At 44.2% G+C, this 21,095-nt stretch overlaps 2 protein-coding genes across 3 annotated transcripts in view; both read left to right on the forward strand.

The window, feature by feature from the left end:
• Positions 1–14,530, forward strand: part of BLVRA (biliverdin reductase A) — a 52,318-nt gene extending 37,788 nt beyond the window's left edge. Inside the window, exons 2-7 of one of the 2 annotated variants that reach the window (XM_032793474.2) lie at positions 4,105–4,232; positions 5,778–5,897; positions 7,856–7,953; positions 8,476–8,583; positions 9,716–9,887; positions 12,197–14,530. In XM_032793474.2, coding sequence (XP_032649365.1) covers positions 4,114–4,232; positions 5,778–5,897; positions 7,856–7,953; positions 8,476–8,583; positions 9,716–9,887; positions 12,197–12,470 — 891 coding nt within the window. In that variant the 5' untranslated portion in view covers positions 4,105–4,113 and the 3' untranslated portion in view covers positions 12,471–14,530. Of the gene's footprint in view, positions 1–4,104; positions 4,233–5,777; positions 5,898–6,018; positions 6,717–7,766; positions 7,954–8,475; positions 8,584–9,715; positions 9,888–12,196 lie in introns of those variants that run through there. The other variant, XM_075062595.1, reaches the window with a different exon arrangement.
• Positions 1–21,095, forward strand: part of VOPP1 (VOPP1 WW domain binding protein) — a 201,796-nt gene that overhangs the window by 37,764 nt on the left and 142,937 nt on the right. The gene's annotated exons all lie outside the window — the stretch shown is intronic.

Below are 21,095 nucleotides of genomic sequence, written 5' to 3' on the forward strand. Positions count from 1 at the left end.
TCTAAGTGGGCTCTGTGTGTGTGTGTGTGCGTGTGTATCCCTCTGTCTTACATAAAAAAATGTAATAGCATTATTAGAGGCTTCCTGCAGGGCCTTGGTCAATGACCACAACTGTAATTTAAAAAAAATTCAACTACCTAGAGACGGTAGGGGGAGAGGTTTGGGCTCTGACACCTACCTCCCAAAACAAAACTACTGTTAGGCGTTTATCATGTCACAGATGTCTAACACCCTTATACTCACGTTGGTAAAAAATGAACATATGTTAATGTATCCAGTTCCCCCTGGGGGTGTCCATGGTTCTTCTTTTTGTCTGATGGAGAAAAACAAAAGTGCCTATTGTGGTGGCTGCGCTAAGGATTTTGGCTATTCTGGCTAAGAGGTAGCCATTTCATCCTAACTGTCATGGAGAAGCACCTATGTGAGGCAACTCACACTTGCAAATTGGGAACAAACCTGTAACTGGGAAGAACTGGCTGAGCAGGGGCATCATATGGATTTCCCAATTAATCAGTCATGAAGGTGTTTCCCTTCTCTAGCACTAAAGCATCATGAGGACTTGCCACCCTTAGTGGAGAGGCGGTACTTACAACACTTGTTAACATATCAGTTTGGTCCAGATACTGCCCCACCCCTGCCCTACCCTCCCCACTCACTCCATCCCACTCCCTCCGTCCCTTGCTCTCCCCCGCCTTCTCTTACTTTCACCAGGCTGGGGGAGGGGGGTGGGATGCAAGCTCTGGGCTGGGGGATGGGGCTGAGGGGTTCAGAGTGTTGGAGGGGTCTCAGGTGAATGGGAGGGGACTTGGGGCTGGGGCAGGTGGTTGGGGTGCAGGAGAGGATGCGGGCTCTGGGTGAGAGTTTGGGTGCAGGAGGGGGCTCAGGGCTGGGGCAGGATGTTGGGATATGGGAAGGGGTGAGGGCTGTAATGATCTCCATGGGAGTGGTTTTACAAAAGGGGAAGAATAGACTTTTGCCTAGAATAGAGCAGGGATATCTGAGTTAGCAGCCAAAGAAAGAGGAGTTTATCATCGTAGAGAACAATTACATGATTCTGAAAAAATTTGGACTACATTTCTGCATACATTTGGATAAAAATATCTTGAGATGGCTCCAAGAATGCCAGACCTCCATTCTACCTACCCCTTTCTCTTTCCTCCCTATTTATGTATGTCTTCTGTTTTAACACTGTTTTCCCCCCACTCTAGCGTTTATGCTTATGTAGCATTATATGGTCTTGCAGCTTTGACACATCGTAAAATAGCATAATTCTGTTGGAGATCCCATGAAGCGTGCAGTGTTTGGAAATGTATACATGCTGTGGGGCATTTGCTGGCTTGTACTTTTCACTGTCTGTTTCTTTATGAAAACCAATAAAAAAATTAATCACAGAAATAATGGTTTGGACTGATTTCTGCTCTGAGAGATGCAGGGTGGCCCCAGTAACATCAGATTTATCTTTCTTTGATTGTTGAACAGTTTCAGGATCTGGTGTGTGAATGAACTGAGAGGAATAAAATACAAGTAGCAGTAATGCTGGCATATTGATTCCCTTTATCTATATACAAGTGCAGGCTACGTTGGTGGCCTGATAGTGTCCAGGTGAAGACTGAGGTGTTCTTTTTAACCTCTGAAGCCCTAAAGAGCTAGGGACCTGCTCTGAATGGCTAGTTGCTATGACAACGGGTTGCTTAGTAACAGGATTTGTTACAGGGTTGAAAGCTTCTTTCATGCCTCTGCCAAATGTATCTACTTTGGGAGGTCATTAATTTTACATGGGGCAAAATTTGGGAAGATTTTCAAAGGGTAGCTGTAGGTTTCATAGGCAATATCCTATGCATCTGTTGAAAAATAGTATTTTGTTTCTGCCAAATGAGAATAGAGGCTCAGCTCCCTCCCTCTCCCCTTCTGGATTGAAATATAGTTCACCAGCTAGAGAGGGGAAGGCACTGCTTGGGAGTGAGAAGCCTATAGAGCTTTCAGGAGAGCTTAGCAACCACTGGAGCAGTACTTTTGTTTGCAGATATAAGTGAGGTAGGAGATACCTGAAAGCAGTAAAAAATATTAGCAGCCTCGGACACCAGTTGCCTTAAAAACAGCTCTCAAAACTACATGGACACATCATATCCATGCTCTTCACCAGCTGGTCTGTTGCCAGAATTCTGCCATCATCACAAAGGTGATTAGCCCTGACTGCCCACACTATGTAGGTGATACTCTGTGGCTGTGTTGAGACACCCAGGAAGCTCCTGTAATGTATCAGAGGACAAAATTTGGCCTGAACGTGCAAATATTTTTTTCTTTAGCTGATTTCTCAAATTAGAAAAAATATTGTGTTGTGCCATATCAGTAAGGCATAGCTCCCCACTGTTCACCAGTTGTGGGCATTTCCGTGGGCTCTACGCTTGCTAGCACAGAATGTATTATAGGATTTCTGGGCAATATACCATCAACTGAAACTATACCAAGTGATACCCTACCTGCTCTGTCAGAGGATTTGAGTCTCATTTACACTGGCCTTCAAGTGTAAGTGTAATTTACGCCCACAGTACATGGCTCTGGCAATGGAAAATGCCGTTATAGGAGCATTAGTGTAAATGCAAATCAGGCCCAGAATTTGGTCAGAGGGAATGTTGATCATTTGAAATGGGTTACGCTGGTAATGGTCTTTCTGACCTCATCTCTCTATGGGCCAAATAAAACCAAGCCTGGGGCTCAACTGCATCTTTGTTCCCTGTTGAGTCGAGCTTATACATCACATGACACCCTCTGGTAACTGCACATTGCTGTGATCCTAATGGAGACTCTTGCAACATCAATCATTTCTTGCTTTATATTAAATCAAGACAGTATGTCGGAGCACTTCACCAGATACTACAGTACAGACAGACAATAATAAACATGAAATGAACCATATTGGCAGTGACAGCAATACGTAAATAGAGGCCAAAACCCAGATGCAACATACGCAACATGAGACTCTTTAGTGCCAGTTGATAGAATTTCTTAGTAGCAGCTGACCTCTAGCATTGTCAGTACAGTTAGAAAATGCAGTTGCAGAAACGGATTGCAACGAGAGCCTGCAGCTGTGCCACGTTGTGTTGTCTGATGGGATCACAGGAGTCATTGAGGAAAACATGAGGTTTTAGGAAAGATTTGAAAGGAAGTAATCATATAGCAGAACTAATCAACAGATCTTATTGCACCAAGGCAAGGAAAAAGGGAGAAGACAGAGTGATGAAATAGAAGAAGCAGAACACGGGATGAATAAGCATTATTATGCCCAGGGGGAATACTCAGCCACTCAAAGGCTAAATCATCACAGTGAGTCAAAGACAAAGCAGAGAATAGAACTGAGCTCTCTCTGCTCCTGGTTCAGCACCCTGCCACTGGACCACACTGTCTCCAGCTACTGCTCCTTTATGATAGTAGGGGATACTGCCATTGAAAGTGCTGTTTTTTCAGTGAGAAGGAAAACTGAGGGCATGACCACTCGTCATTAAAGAGATCATAGTGCTTTTCAGAAGAGTAGAGATGTCACCCTAGTATTCCAGCCAAGTTACAAGTTAGGTCATTACCTTTTGCATCTTTAAAATTCTCCAGCAGTTTCAACTGGAAAAGGGTATCCTTCACTTCCTGTCCTAAAGTTTTGTGAAACATTGCTGTGCGCTCTTTGTTTCAGTCCAGAGAAAGCTGCATTGCAGAGGCTCAAGGAGTGAACCTTTAATGTAGTTTGTGTCAAATGTTGTTAGTTTTCCAAAATGTTTTGGGATCAGTCTGGGCAAAAGGTGCTATATAACAAGAAGATCCCTGTCCTCTCTAAGATCTGCCTATCCATTTTGGGAAAGAACAGCCTTGTACTGTGGATCTGACATACTGGCTGTCAGTTACAAGAGTCGTCAGGCCCCAATCCTGTGAGGTGCTGATCGTCCTCAAATCCCATGGACTTCAATAGAATATGAGTGAACTCAGCCTCCTGCAACACATCAGGGTGTCTTTGGTGAGCTGCCTGGATGCTAAAGTGTGGGTGTATAATGCAGGGGAAGGGGAGCATATTAACGGTATGCATTTTTTCCTAGACTTATCTATTTTGTTTTGTTCTAGGCTAACAAAATGTTTGGCACTGTGGTGGTGGGGATCGGAATTGCTGGATCTGTGCGGATAAGAGACATGCTGAATCCGATGCCTTCCAGTCCTTCTGAGCACCTGAAACTGTTTGGCTTTGTATCCAGGTTAGATATTTGAGTTATGTGTTTTAATGAGCATGGTGTAGAGATTATTTTTGCCCCCCACCTACTCTCTCCCCTTTGCATGTATAACTTTCCAGGCTCATCTTAGAAGATACATTTCTTCTAAGTAATTCAAGGATGTCTGCTGGGTGCACAGTAAATGTGGTTTATGTGACAGCGCATAGTGTCCATAGGTTAGGTTGATTGATGATTGCAGGAAGCTTTGCAAAGCCCTCAATGAGATCATTCAAGCAGATCTAGGACTCAGTCCTGAGAGATGCTGAGGGTCTCTAACGAGGTGCTTTGCACCTCAATTCTCACTTAGCTCAGGGAAAGCTGAGAGAGCTCAGAGCCCTGTAAGATCAGGCTTTTAAAAGAGACTTGAAATATAACCAAATGACTGAACTGTGCTGTAGAATGGCACAGGCTTTAAGCAGCTGCACTGATGGGCTAGTGTCTATAAGTAATTCATCTGTAGAACTCTGGCAATGCGACTCTGCTGTAAAATTTGTCTTTGAAGCTAGATGTGGATTTTGAAGAACAAATCATAATGTAGGCTGTACAATAAGGTTACCTTTTAGGTGGCAGTATCATTTATCCTCAGCAACCATGTGGCTGAAACTTAAGCGAATCTGCACAACAGTGCTGCTATCTCGGAGCATTCCTATCGGGCTTTCTGCACTATAGCAACAAAGCACAATGATTTAAAATAGTTATGTGGAACATATGGGGAGCTCGGGTTGTGGATGTATTTTCCAGCTATATTTGAGATAGAAAAGACCTATTAGGCCATCCATTACATCTCCTTGCCAATGCAACCTTGTTCCTAGGGTGTTTTTTTCTAGTGCTAGATGTACTATTGAATGACCCAAGCAATACTTGGCTTCCAGTCTAACACATAATTCAAAATGTTGCTACAGAGGTAATTCTCCTATCATGTCACTTTGACCATGTCACCCTTCTCTTTGTCCCTCGATTGGCTTCCCTTCTCTAGTACATCAAACACAAATGACCCATCTTCACTTTCAAGGGCCTGCATGGCCTACGCTCGTCCTACCTATCATCTCACATACACTATTAAGATGTTGACACCTGCCTCTTCTCTGGCAATGATGCCAGTCTTCACCACCTAGCTGTTAAATTTTCAAACAAGCATATATATGTTTTTTCTCTGCTGCCCCCCATGTTGGGAGGAGCCTCCTGTAAACATCCTCCTCGTCTCTCCTCCAAATCCCTCCTTCAAACTCTCCTTTGCCATGATTCCTACAGTGATTAGGCCACTGGTATGCTATGACCACTGTCCTTTAAACTGACCGATATTGTCTCTCTGTTTTCTTTTGCTCCCTTGTCTGTTTGTATCCACCTGTTGTATCTTGTCTTGTACTTAAGCTGTTTGGTGCAGCAACTATCTTTTTTATCTATGTTTGTACAGCACCTAACACAATGGGATCTTGGTCTATGACTGAGGTTCCAATAACAATTGGGGAGCGTGGCTTGTGGTTGTGATGTTTGCTTGGTTCTTTTTATTTCTTTCTGTTGAACAACTAGAAGAACCCTGGGTAATATTAACGAGGTCAAGCAGATTAGTCTGCAAGATGCTCTGGGAAACAAAGAGGTCCAGGCGGCCATCATCAGCACTGACAACAAAAGCCATGAGGAGAATGTCAGGTATGTGTCTCTCTTTTCCTCTTCTCTGCCTGTTACTTCCTTGCATTAGGCACTGCTATGCAATGGAACGTGCTGTATCAAAGAATGAATTCGTGTCTAGAAACATTCCTCTTTGTTAGCAATGTAAAATAATACTCATATTCTCAAAGTAAATGTGACTATGAGGTTTACGCTCCTGAGGTAAAATGAGACAGGCGCTCTGCTGCATGCATGTATTAGTACTATCGGATTTACATGTATTTTGGAGGGAAATACAAGAACTGGATTCAGAAAATACCACTTCCTTCAATTCCTCCCCTCCCCTCCCTACCAACTGGTTCCTGACACTCTCATTCATGCCATCTTCTCCCTAGTAACCTGTATTTCTGAAGCACCTGCCGAAGGATCTCATAGAGCTTTCCAAACATTAATGAATTAAGCGCCAAAACAACCTTGTGCGATAGGGCAGTATCCTCCTCATATGGACCTGGGGCATAGAGAGACTAAGTGACTTGCCCAAGGTCATGCAGAAAGTCTGTGGTGGAGGCAGAAATAGAATCCAAATCTGCTAGGCATGTGACTTAACTAGCTTGGGCTGGAGCCTGGGCTCTAGGACCCTGCAAGATGGGAAGGTCCCAGAGCATGGGCTGCAGCCTGAGTTTGAATGTCTACACTGAAATTAAATAGCCCCTTAGCCCGAACCCTGTGAGCCCAAGTCAGCTGGCACGGGCCAGCCACGGGTGTCTAATCACAGTGTAGACGTACCTTAAGAAAATGCCTTGTATTACCCCCACTCTCAACACATTCATTCATGCTATTCCCACATCCCTAGAGATAGGGGTTGGCTGCTAGAGTAAGGCCAGGTCTACACTGCGACTTTAAATCGGTTTAATGGCCGATATACCGATTTAACGCTGTACCCGTTCACATGACGTCGTCATTAATATCGAGTTAAACGGCTCCTTAAATCGATTTCGGAACTCCTCCCAGACGAGAGGAGTAGCGTAAATTCGCATAGTTGATAACTCGGATAGGGTTCGTTGTGCCGGAAATCGACATTATTGGCTCCTAGAGTATCCCACAGTGCACCACTGACCGCTCTGTGTCCGCAATCGCAACTCGGATGTTGAGTGCCGGTAAGCAGAAAAGCCCCGAGACCTTTAGAATGACATTTCCTGCTTTACGTGTCCAGCTACTGATCAGCAAGGGTGGAGATGCAGTTCAAATGCAAAGTACTCCTGCATTGAACCTTACGGGAGATACTAGATCTGATCGCTGTATGGTGAGACAAATCTGTTTTATCAGAGCTCCGTTAAAGAACAGGAAATGCCAAAGCGTTGAAAGAATAAACTCCATTGATACACAGCAGTGCGTGACAACCGTAACGGGAAGCCAGAGACTCAACGGATGGTCATGGAGGGAGGAAGGGAAGGAGGGGTTTAAGGAGGACTACAGCTACCATTCTCCACGCACTATTTGCATTCTTGCTGAGCGCCCAATGTCTGTAGCTTAATACACGGTGTCTTGCATGGTTCACGGAACAGCTCGTCAGTCCCTCCCTCCCCGACCGTGAAAGAAAAGTAAAATAAATAATCCTTGAGTACTGTAAATGTCACCCTCTGTGTACTGAATGCTGCTGGCAGAACGCGATTGCTGCTGCGGTGAAGAGCAGATGTTTTCTGCCCAATTCACGCACTGTGCTCTCAACCCGAAGTGGGAACTATGGGATAGCTGAGAACAGCTACCACGTGCACCGCTCTTGAAATCGATGTAGCTTTGGACCATGGACGCAAACAATCGATTTTGTGATCCCACTGTGGACGTGCTAAACCGATTTTATTAGATCTGTTTTGTAATATCGGATTAAGCTAATTCGAAATAATCGTGCAGTGTAGATGTACCCTAAGAAAGAATTTGTTCAGAGGAAGAGAGATGAATAAGGTAGCATCTTTTGAAGACCTGTTTCTCTCTCCTTCTAGGATGTTCTTGGAGGCTGGGAAACATGTCCTTGTTGAGTACCCCATGGTGCTGTCTGCTAGCACAGCACGTGAGCTCTGGGACATGGCTGAGCAGAAAGGTGATGATCCTTAATGTTAAAGTTGTAACTAGCTTTGTACAATGACATTAGATTACATCTGTTGTGGTAGTGCCTAAGAACCTCAAACAAAGTGCAGGGCTCCATTATCTGAGGCATAACACAAGGACAGGGCTTGCTGCACAGAACTCCCAATCTAAGATTTAGGACTTCACCCAAGCTTCATTTTGAAGGCTAGTGCCTCAACTTTCAAGGAACAGTATTACGGTCGGTTCATTCACACAATTCCTATTAAAGTCAATAGCTAAAACGCTGCCGTTGTTTGCTAAAGTTGCTGTAACTGTAGACTGTAGGTGTGGCCCCCTGAGAACAGTGAACCAAAATTGGATCCCTAGTGCAATGTCTTGACGATTTGTCTTGGCACCATTCTGCCAGCCATGGATAAGGCTGTTTGAAGTGTGCTCACACTGATGATTGCTCAAAGGTTTACTGCCTAGAAATGGATTTGGATTCATGCAGAAAGCTTTTACTAATCCCATTTGATCTTCGTTTTCTCAATGACAGGTAAAATCCTCCATGTGGAGCACATTGAACTTTTGACAGAAGAGTACAAGCAGCTGAAAAAGGAGGTGGCTGGGAAGGAGCTTGTGAAAGGAACGTTACATTTCACAGGTCGGTTGTTAAAGAAACTAGGGCTGCCTGTCCTGCTGAGATGCCAGCCACTTCATTCATTCACTTGCTCGTATGAGGGCTTGTTCTGTAGTAGTTTGAGTCATGGAGTCAGGACCCATCCAGAGAGATCTTCAAACAACTGTTTGCCCCTGCTGGCAGTTGCCTGTGTCGGAGAGCGGGTCTGTGGCCTGCTACTCCCTCCCCAGTTTCTTTGATGAAGGACAGCAAGCCTGTTCCCCTCTAGTATCTTTGCAGCTATTGTCTGCTTTCTTTCTATGTTGGGGTATCAGTGACCTGAGGAGGTCCCTTTAGCCCCCTCATCCTCATCTGGTCTCCAGAAAGGATGGAGAGCTGCTGAAAATCACCCCACTCTCCACTGAGGACCCCCAGGCTCCTCCCCTGTTCTTGTCTTCAAAGAGGTGGGAGAGATTAAAGGTTTCATTCCCCCATCCCCTTGTGTGAACCCATATACTAGCACTCTCCAACATCCTTAGGGTTTTCCTGCACTCTCATTGTATCTATGTCTGTCTTCCTCTCTACCTTCAGATGGAGATCTGGGTGGCAATTATTTTCCCATGCCCTCTTCTGCCCACCCATCTTCATCAGCTGTAACAGCTGACTGGGTAGATGGTTGCTACCTTTCCCTGACAATGCTCTGTGCTGCCCTCTGTTTGGCTCTTGGAGCCCTCAGCATAGGGCAGAGCAGTTCTGGCTAGGAAAGGGGGATGAACAGGCAGCTTTAAACTTCCCATCTGGTCCCAATAGAAGCTCCTAGAGGGTTTCTGGGTCATTGGCCAAGACTGCAGAAACCGGAGATGGTCCTGGCCTAAATGGGACAGACGGCACACACATGCTATAGTGGGAGAGTTTCCCTTGAGTTATCAGTATTTGAGGAGGGCAAGAGAGACTTGAAAGGTTTCAGCCTTTCAGAACAACTGAAAAGAAGCAGCATATCCTGGTGCGTAGCTCACCAAATGATCCTTTTCAGCAGACTAGATTCACTGGGGTCCCAACCATCAGACTCCCATCCCAGACTGACCCTCAGAGCTTTCCCCTTGCTGGACTCCATGTAGCTGGTTAAGGTGGGGGTTTCTTTTCCACTTCTCAAGTCCTTTCATTCTTATTCCTATAGGTGGTGCCTTGGATGAAGAGCAATCAGGCTTCCCAGCTTTCAGCGGAATTGCCCGCCTGACTTGGCTTGTTGACCTCTTTGGAGACCTCACTGTCACCTCTGCCACTAGAGAGGAACAGAAAGAAAAGAATTATTCCAGAATGACAGCACATTTTCAGACTGCAAACAAGAAGTGAGTAATGTAACGATACAGGAGCAGATTAGCCATGCTATTTAGGTATCTTCAGCAGGAATTTGGCACCTTCTCTTCTTTGCACCTTACAGCAACTTTCATGCAAGAATCAAAAAGCACTTTACAGACACTAATGAACTAAACTTCACAACACTCCTGTGAGGTGGTTAGATATTATTTGCCCCATTATACAGATGGGAAAACTTAGCTGGGGAGAGTTTACAGGACTTGGCCAAGGTCACACTGTGAATCAATGGCAGAAGTTGGGAATAGTACCCTGGGATTATACTCAAAATCCTTTGCTGTAACCTCAGGACCCAGTTCTTCTGTGTTACATTAATTACTGCTTTTCAAGCCTGTTACCTGAACACACCATATGTAACCCTTCTGCCAGGCAATGTTGTCGGCAACACAGGATGGGTTCAGTGTCTAGGGGTTCCTCTCAGCATTATCAAACAGAACCAACTTGAGACCCAACCCAGTGATCCCACGGCATGACACTGCCATCTCAACAGCTGCTCAATGCTGCTGCTGCCACCTCTGTCACCATTTGCCAGTCTTGCTGCTTCTACCACTTCTGCCTTCAGCTGTGATGCCATGTTCTGAGCTTCCTCCGCCTGGCCCTGCCCTAGTGATTTCAGCCCTTAGTGATTTCACTGCACAGCAGAGAACCTCACTGCCAATGCTCCCTCTGTGTTGTCTTGCACCACAACACTGTCCGTGCTATCAGGTCTAAGGCTCGGACCCTAAATGAGTTTGTCAGTGTTTTTTAGCTGTAGTGATCACTGAGAAGAAACCAAGACTCTCAATTGAGTCTAGTCAGCTCTGCCTTTATACACTAGAGGCAGAGTATTAAGTGGCTTTTAGGACCCTTTAAATAAATCCACACCACCAGGTAGGAACATCTGTCCTCATCATCTCTGACTTTCACTTGGAGTTGACACCTACTTAGCAAGTGATGTTAATTTAGGGTGACCCCTCAATTAGGGCATATTAAATACAGTTCTGCTGCCCTTTACTTTACTGCCCTTTACCCAGCACTCACTTCCACACCCCCATTGGGAAATAAACCCAAAATAATATTGTCTTGCACTATATAGAAAGATCTGCACAGCTCAAGCTCATAAAAATTCACCCTCTCCCTCAATGTGAAGAGAAATGTGCAGAACTACTTTCTCCCCCACCCAATTAGAAATTGCACAAACTGGGTTTAATAATAAACAAAACCAATTTATTAGCTATAGAAGGCAGATTTGAAGTGACCATAAGGGATAGCAAACAGAACAAAGCAGATTACTGAGCAGATAAAATAAAACATGCATACTAACCTTAAGATATTAGAGACTGGTTTCAAGAAATAATTCCTCAGCTAAATGTTATTTTAGGTAAGTTGCAGAGTTTCAGTAGCTGAGAGTTCCAGTTATTTCTTCTTATAGACTGGACTCCTGTCTCAGTCTGGACTCATCCCTGCTTTTCCCTTCAGGTTGGTTCCTTGTCCGTTCAGGTTCTTTCAGCAGTCCTTCTTCTTGGGTAGGCAATGGAGGAGAGTCCTGATCAGTCCCCTCCCCAGCCCTTAAAAAGGATTTACCAAAGGCAGGAATCCTTTGTTTGGTCCCCATCCCTCTACAGTGGAAAAGTAACAAGTGACTCAGTCACATGTCTCTCGGGGTCATAGCAGCCATTACTTGCAGGCTGTTTGGAGAGTCCACAGGAAGATTAAGCTCTTTCACAGGCCATTGTCCTTCCTGATGGGTCATCAGCCCTGTCTGACTTTTTCATTGTTATACCTAAAGGGCTAGTATTAGGTGTTGCCCAAAGTAGCACATTTGAAATACACATACATGGTCAATATTCCTAGCTCCAGATAAAAAAAATGATACATGCATACAAATTGGATAAACACATTCAGTAGATCACAGCCGTTTAAATGATATCTTGCGTGAGCCACCTTGCATAAAGTAATCTTAATATGTCATATTTATATCATAACCATATTTCTGTGAAGAATATGTGGTGTAAGGTAACAGCCAGAACAGCCAAAAGTGATCCCTTTGCCAAACAGGTCTGTCTTCTGATCACTTAGGCAAAATAAGTGTGCCTATGCAAATTTAGTCTACTCCTGAGGTCTTTTACTAGTTCACCAAAAGACATTAGGGGAGAGTTTATTCAGTCCGTGGCTTACATCTGTATCAAAGTTTTAAAACATTTTAGATGAGCATTTACTGTTAATCAGTGATGGAAAAAACAGAATAATCCTGTGGGTTTATTTCTTCCTAAATGTCCTTTGTTTTTCTACTCTCTCACATTAGACCTCTGACATGGATTGAAGAAAGGGGACCAGGGCTGAGACGTGATAAGAAAATCAACTTCTGTTTCAAAAGTGGCTGCCTGGAGAACCTCCCTGAGGCCCCGAGGTCTGCTGTGGGCCTCTTCATGCAAGATCAGAATCTCTTTGCCAAAAAACTGTTGGGCCAGGTCTCCAGAGAAGAGCTGGCCGCTGAGAAGTGGCGCATCCTGCGGTGTCTAGACCTCGCAGAGGAGATTCAGCAGCACTGTGAACGGCCGGCGAAAATCCATTCCTAAGGCTGCCCTTTATGAGAAAGGGAATGTGGTAGTCAGATGCTAAGTAGAGCTGCAGCTTAATGTTACCATAAAGCAGCTTGTTGGCAGTTAATGTCTATTTGATTAGTTCTTACCATTAAAATCTGTGGGGTGTTGCTCAGAAGCTTGGGCCCCACAAGTGTTTTATGCTGTGTGAGATATTTAACATGGCAGAACCGAATGATGCATTGAGCTGTCCCCAGTACATGGCATCTTTCTAGTCAAACTTAAAGCTATCAGTCAAAGAGCATTCAGACGTGTTGCTCCCACAGAAGTCAATGGGAGATTTTGTCATTGACTTCAAGGGGAGCAGGCCCAATGAGACTGCAGAAGTTACAATTTATTAAATATAATTTTAGTTCCTTCTTTTTAATATATATGAGAGCAAAAGATTTATAGCACTGTCTAGAATGAGGCATAGAGCTGGTCTACAAGCCTCTCTACCTCCAAAGGTGTTACAGCACCATACGCCTGACCTGCAAAACTTCACATATTCCAGTCTTGTCCCTTCCCTGAGTAGTTGTCCTGAACGATACTTTGTATATTGGCTGTGGGCCAGATTCTGATATTTTACACCAGTGTAAACCAAATCCATTACTTACAACAGGATTTATACTGGTTTAAACACAGAATAAATTAGATTGGAATCTGTCCTCTCACTAGGCGTTATGCTGAGATGACTAAACTGATTTCTCTGCTGCCTTATGCCAGGTTGTAACCCAGTTTTCCAGAGGCGAAAGGTTAGTATAATACATTAACCCACTGCATCACCTGCCCCTTTCCTCATAACCAGTCCTTGGGTCCTCTGTTTCTGAGCACAGTGGCACACTGAGGCATGCCCATAACCCCTATTAATGTTCATGAAAATTCTGCACGTGACTCAGTGTGAGAATGGACCACTCTGAATAAATGAAATGTATTAATTTAATTAATAGAAACTATAAATAATACATTTATAGAAACAGGGACAATATAACACCAGTTATAGCATGGTGTTAGGAAACAGAGCATTGTTGGTATTTGAAAAAATGCTTTCATGCAACTGTGATATTATTTATTTGTTGTTTTTCAGTAGTGCCCAGAGACTCCATGGTGCTAGTTGCTATACAAATACATGGCAAGATTTGGTCCCTGCCATAAAGAAATTGCAATCCTGAAAAGCACCAAGTCATCAGCGTGCATAGAGAAAACACTGAAGCAATTCTAATTACAACACACATCCGTTAAATAGCAATAAAGGCCTCTTCAGAATGTATTGCTGTCTCCCGAACATACCTCATGGGAAGCCAGCAGCCCTTGTCTACCATGGCACTGGAGGAATAAACTCCAAAACCAAGCACATATATTGTAAATTATATACAATATAATAAATATAAAATAATGGCCAAATAAAACTGTAACCAAACGCATCTGAACAGCAGATATGGTTCAATTAGAGATTGGGGATGGGTAGGATGGGGTATGTTGTTTGTTTGATTAGGTTTTTTTAATCCAGATCAGCTCAGCCAGACCTAATTAGCATTATCTTTTCTTTAATGTTCTTCTAAGTTGTGCCTGCAAAATATGGGCCTGATCCAATGCCCGTAAAATCAATGGAAAGCCTCCCTTTGACTTCATTGGGCTTTGCATCAGACCTTAAATACACGTGTGCAGAAACAGGAAATGTGCCTGCGGAATATGTATTGTGGAGCCAAATGAGTACTTCAGTACCAAACTGGTCTATTTTGGATTCACAATGACTTCTTTACACATGGACATACTTTGCAGGAGCAAATACAATGCCATCTTTGGAAAGAGGGAAATTTTATCCTCACTAGTTTTATGACAAAATGTGTGAAGTGCATCCTCATTAAAAATAGAATTAAAATATTCTGCTAGGGATATTCAGCAGTGCACAAAATATTTCTGGTTTTATGACCTCTTCCTGTTTCCTGCAAAAGGAAAAAATGCTGTAGATACTAGAGTTGATGACTCAGTCCCTCCTTTCCTAATCAGGTCACACTAATGGTGTTTGAAGCGTTTTGCAGATAATCCTGTTTTTTTTTTAAAAAAAAAAAGCACACTGCAGGGGAGTGTCTTAGACAAGCTGGAAAAAACCTCAGCAGGGAGGCAAACAGGTAAAATAGATCCAACAAACTGTACTTAGCACTGAAGTTGAGTTTTTGTTTAAAAAAATAACCACCCCACCACACACTAATTTTTGAGTGAGTGAAAGCTTTAAGGTGGGATTTTCAGTGTTGTCCTATCTGTGCTCCCAGTGAAGTCAATGGGAATTTTACCATTAACTTCAATAAAAGCAGAAAGAAACCAGTGCTGAGAAGTTTTGAATGTTCTGCCCTGAACAAGCACTGTTATGTCTTGCTTGTGAATTCATTCTATAGACGCTCTTCCAGTTATTACCGGCTTATACTGCCAGATCAATGTGTATGAAATGCTACCCTGCCTACCTTAACTGAAACTTCCCTTTCTATGCTATTGGTGTAGTTACACTTTGTAAGGGACTGCGGAAGATTTTGTCACAGTGGTTTAGCTGAGGCTGTTCGCCTTCTCAGGGACAGGTTACTAAAGGGTGCTGTGTGTTAGCAAATGCTGTTTGTAGCTGCTTAGAACCGCTCAGCCTGGGAAGCCGGCGTGTTTAGAAAAGCCTGTCCCTTTGCCATTAAAGATAGTTCAGTTGTGGGAAAGCTCCCACATGCCTATGTATGAGTTGTTTTACATGCTATTAGCATAAAGTTATATTTAGTAGGACCTGTCTTGCTGCTTTGGACTCGTTCCCTGCTTTGAACTAGCAACGTGCCGAGTCCCCGTTGCGGGTGTGTTTTCTTTACCTTCATTAAAAAGCCATATCACTCACTATGTGTGTGTGTGTCTCGTCCCTGCAGAGCACTTAGGCACGTAACACACTTGTACACAGGGGCCAAACTGGAAGCTACACGTATCGAGTCATTTTTCCAAAGGGATGCGGAGGTATTAAAATGGAATTCTTCACGTTGCTCTCGAAGGGTGCGGCCTTGGAAATGCGGGATCTCAGTACAGTGACAGCCTTCACGCGTTCATTTCTTGCATGTCACGTTTTTTCCATTTTCTTGAGATGAAGGCAAAAGGCCTTCGTTTAAAGAAAAATATAAATAACATCATTGTTTTTTAAAGAGAAAACTTACCTCGCGTGAAAATTGAGGCTGACGGCCTAAAGTGACACTGTCAGCCTTAAAATATTTTTTTTAACTTGTTTGGTTTTGTTACCTCGCTTTGCTATTATTGATGCTGTGGAACATTACAACTGAAATCTGATTTCTTGACTTGACTTGCACTTATTTTTTTGCTACTATTTGTGAAAATGGAGGCAGACTTGTGACCATTCTGGATTACGCATGGCAGTCCAGTGACCTGCCCTTCCACTGCTCTCAGCACTCCCTTTACTGTGCACTGCGGTGTCTGATGCACTAGAGTTGCTTTGATATCTTCCGAGATGTGAATTTGCTGATATATTGTGGTGGTTATATCTGCAGGTGTTAATGAATGTGTTGCATTCACATTAATAAAGCTGTTGGAGTTCAGCGTATTCTCTGTAATTTTCATTATCTTTCAAGTTTAACAACTCCCACTGCTTCCCCAGTAAGGCCCAAACTTCCAAGGTGCTGAGCCACCTCTCAGTACATACTCCGCCCCCTCCCAAAGCTGCCTAAGGTGTCAGGCCTGGAGAAGACAGCTGACAGCTCTGGCCCAATGGGCTGCTGGGATGTGAACCTCGGCTCACAGCTGTGTTTCATGATTAGAGAAACTACAGAAAGCACCAGGAGATGGTGCGGGGACAAAACAGTGGAATTAGACCCAAGCCTGCAAAAGAGACTAGGGAGCTCTCCTTCACCTGGATGCAGGGGAGGACTGGGATTGTGAGTGCCTTACAGGGAAAGCACACTGAGATCTCACTGGTCTCAGTGGGAGGAGAAGGCACCTCAGCCCCGCACAAAGGAACAGAGAGGTGCCACAAGGGGGCCACAAGGGGCGGGGGATTCAAAACCTGCATCCCAGCCCCTGGCTGTTGTGGGCTGTGACCTGAGGCTGAAAGGTGCCGCTGGCTGCCTTCTGTGAGGTTCAGTGCATGCTCAGGCCAATGGCTCTTAGCCCATCAGTCCCCATGACAGCTCCCTGTCACATGCACACAGTGCCCATCAGGCTCAGCCACCTGGTGCCATTGAGATGCAAAGCTGGGAAACAAAATGGCAGCCCAGCTCCCAGAGTGCGTCCTCCAGCCCCAGAGAGTAAAGTCATTCAAACAGCAGGGAAGCCACTCATGGTGTCTTCAAACTCCCTGAGCCGAGTGCTCTTGTGCTCTCTGCCATCAATGCCAAACTTGTGCACAAAGGCAGCTAATGAGCCACAAGGTGTCAGGCTGTAGCAAGGGCTAGCAACAGGCAGTGCTGGCCAAGCAAATTCTGCAAGTGGAGCACAGAAGCAGGCGCTCAGTCCAGACTTAAGTTAGCAGTGAAGGAGTTGGTCAATAGTGTTCAACGGCTCCTGCGGGGCCAGCGCTGAAGTTCATCCAGAAACGCCAGGAGCCAGCAGTCTGCTGCTGATCACACAGGACAGCAAGAGAGTTCTGAAGGCACTGGGCTTTCCAAGGACTGGGATCAGCTAATACAAGTTGCTTTAGCTTCCCCTGCAGGTTCTAGCTGGATTTGTTGCTTAAGAGGACAAAGTACTTTTCCCTCCAGTTCTGAAAGTCATACAGGATATGGGGTATGATGATAAACAAAACCAAGGCTCAGCAGATAATGGACCTTTAGTGCTCACTAGATAGCATTGGTGTATTACAAAAGGAGGCGGAATGAGGGGGAATGAGAACTAATTCTGGGATCATTAAAGGCAACTGAGGGAAATGTGCCCAAATTCCATTGAAATTCATTTACATTTGTGCACTTTAGTTCCCTTAAATCCCCACAGTTAAGTAACAGCATTGTCAAGCCCAAACATTCAAAAATCTATCAGATACCGCACAGTGTGCAGTGTTCATTAGAGGTGTGGATTGTAATTTGAATATAACTGAAGAATTGCTAGACTTAATGTTACTGAAAGGTACTGAGATGGGACATATTTCAATGACGAAGAGTGCATTGAAAAAGCTGCGCTGCCATGGAACAAACTCATATCTTTGGCTATGGATGGTGCACCATCAATGTGCTCTGAAAACGTTGGTGTGGTTGGATTATTGAAGACCAAACTGAACAGCCTCAATATATCAGGAATTAGCTTCACCAGTATACAGTGCATTTTGCACCAAGAAGCCCTGTGTAGTAAAAGTCTACAAATGAAGGAAGTTATGAATGTAGTTGTTAAAACCATAAATGTTATACATGCACAAAGCCTGAATCACAGACCGTTCATTTCTTTTCTAGAAAGTATAGACAGTGAATATGGGGAACTTCTGTATCACACTGGAGTTAGATGGCTGAGTCATGGAAATGTTTTGAAGTGTTTTTTTTTGCACTTAGACAGGAGATTGATTCCTTCATGAAAATAAAAAAACAAGGAGGTTCCTTGTTGATTCCACTTTCATCTGCAGCCTTGCTTTTCTAACAGATCTAACTGATCACCTGAATGCACTGAACTTGAAGCTTCAGGGTAGAAAACAGGTGATAACCCAGATGTATGGTAGTGTTAAGTCATTCAAAGTCAAGCTTACTTTGTGGGGGAAACAGCTGACTGCTGGCAACTTGGTCCATTTCTCGACTCTGAATTCCTTAGGAAAAGTTGAACCCAAATCCTTGAAAGAATATGCAGATATTTCTAATTTACACAAACAGTTTGATGTGTGGTTTAAAGATTTTAAGGCACCTGAACCACATTTTAAACTTTTTTCCACACCATTTGCTGTGGAAATTGACAATGTTGCAGAGGAAATGCAGATGGAGTTAGTAGAGCTTCAGCGTGATACCATTGGCCAGGTTGGTAATATTGAGATTGAACTCAGCACACTTGAGAAGTAACTGGCCTAGCGCCATGCTCCACATGTCAGAATCAGCTCCCACATGAGCATTAAAGTCTTCAAGAACAATGAGTTTGTCTTGGTGTGGTACCCCTGTGATGACCCTGCTGAGATCTTCCTAAAACACCTCCTTGATCTCATCTGTATCAGTCAATGCTGGTGCATAAATGCTGATAATGGTGGCATACTGGTCTCTGGACCAGTTTACACAGAGCATCCTAAGTTGGTCATTGACTTCCTTGGGGAGCAAGTCAAGCTTGTGAGCAACATGAGACCATATGGGAACTCTACCCCTGTCTGTCTCAGCTCATCCTTGGCCTTGCCAATTCAGTAGTAGGTGTAGCCTGCTCTCACATCCTCAACCTGGAACTCATCAACAAGTCTGGTTTCACTGAAGATAGTGATGTCTATGTTATACGTAGGGCCCTACCAATTTCATGGCCATGAAAAACTGTGAAATAAGCCCTTCCCTGTGAAATCTGATCTCCCTTTGCTGCTGGGAGTACCCCAGCCAGAGGGCTCCTAACTGCAAGTCCCCACTAGGCTGGAGAGGGACAGGACTTGTCTTTTCCCTGCATGGCCGCTTGTGCTCTCGGGGAGATTAGACCACCTCAAAGTGCCTCCCCTGCTGCAGGAAGCTCCAGCCCCAGAGGTTCCTGCAGCTGGAGGAGACTTGTGGAGGTGGGTCCAATCTCCCCTTGCTCCTGGAAGCATCCCAGCCAGCAGGTGCCTAGCTGTGAGTCCTTGCTGGGTTAGGGAGGGACAGGACTTGTCCTTCCCTTGCATGGCAGCTCGGGCAGTGGTGGGGGCGGAAGAGGGAGAAGAGTTCAGACTCACTTCCTGGTACCTTTTGGGTTGGGACCCCCAGGGTTACAACACAGTGAAATTTCAGATGTAAACAGCTTAAAAGGTGAAATTGACCAATTTAAAAACTCTCTGACCATTAAATTGATCAAAACGGACTGTGAATTTGGTGGGGCACTAGTTATACCTCTTCAGTGCTTTGGCAATAAGGGCTGTTCTTCATTCTGGTCCTTGGTCATTGTCAAGAAGGGTTCTGACATTCCATGACCTCAGTGTCAATCTGTAAATCTTAGTTTTATTTTGACTGCTTACTTGGCTGACCAGGTAGGAGCAGTATTCTGACAGGTACTGAAAGGGCAGGCTTTGTGTAGGGTTCCTTTTCAGTCCCCTTCCTCGGGATTAGGGAGAGCAGCGCTGTGCCTAAAAAGGCCTGCTCTGTCACGTCAGGAGGATACAAGCTCCATTTGTGCCCTGATCCTTTGAGAATGACCATCACCGTAAGGCCACCTGTGTGCAGAGTTGTGACTGCGGATGGCCAGCAGCATCCTTTACCTAACCCTGTCACCACTTCCCCATCGCCACAGGACTCCGGTGAGTTGATTGGGTTAAATGAGATAGCTGAACAACCTGCACTGTGAATGGATTTAAGTGAGAGAGGTTTGTACAGAGCCCTTCCCACACTCTCACCCATGCAGCTGTTCCACGCTGGTGCAACAGATGCCACAAGCTTGGCAGCTGATATGGGTGCAGGAGTTGTATTCAGAGTTGTGCTTCTCCTAGATGAGCTACTGACCTGAGCTAAAGAGCATCATCTGCCCATGGGTGTAGTGACTGGCCAATGCTTGTGTATATAATGCAGGTCGCCAGCACAAGGCATATACTTCATCACCATCCTCTCCACATCCTCTGCAGCTGAAGACTTTGCTGCGACCCTGTCATGAAGGGTTAAGAATTACTCACACGTACTCAAATTGTGACCTAAGACTAGTGGAGGGTCGGAATATCTCATTCTTCTTGTACCAACCTGCCCACTGCCCTCCCATTGTATGGTTATTACCTCAAGAACAGGACATGAACTCAAGTTAGGGAAATCTCCAAATCCAAGACCCTTTAAATCATACTCAGTATGAGCTAATGTCCTGTTTTTGTCATTCCTGTTAATGTCACAATCTGCCTAATAACATTACTGTCTATTGTACCCAATGTAATCTGTGCCATCCTGTCTGATTACTGATGAGTCACAGTTATTCACTGATAAAGGTTAGCACACGCACACAAACCTGTCAGATTATCTTAATTGTATGAATAACTAATTTTCTGAATAAGAGTTTTATGATCGTTGACACATCTGTCTCATGCTAAAGGTGATACACAAGTGAAAGATGATAAAATAATTACTTTTACAAAACAGCTGAGGATCAGGGGAAAGTTCCTGACACAGATCTATTAGGCTGCATAATACTTTCCCTAGGAAAGTCCTAGACGACCCATCTCTTGGAACTTCTAACACAGACTAGAGAATGTATTCATAAATATGCTGTAGAGAATAATTCTGAAGAGGTAGGCCAATAGACTGAACTCATGTATCTTTTCCTTTTCTCTCTCTGAATGATCCAAATTCACTAACTGACATGCAATAACCTAATGCATCTTTTCCCTCTCTCTAATTACTAATTAACATACAGTTTGCAGTTCTTAAAAGAAGCCTCTGTACATCTCTCTTGAATGGCTGAAGCACTCGAAAGTCTGTTGTATATGCTAGTCACTGCAGCAGGACCATAATGGTAAAAGAGAGCATCTTTTTACCCAGCCCACTA

Source organism: Chelonoidis abingdonii, chromosome 2, assembly GCF_003597395.2.
Source record: "Chelonoidis abingdonii isolate Lonesome George chromosome 2, CheloAbing_2.0, whole genome shotgun sequence".
In the NCBI taxonomy this organism is placed as follows: domain Eukaryota; kingdom Metazoa; phylum Chordata; order Testudines; family Testudinidae; genus Chelonoidis; species Chelonoidis abingdonii.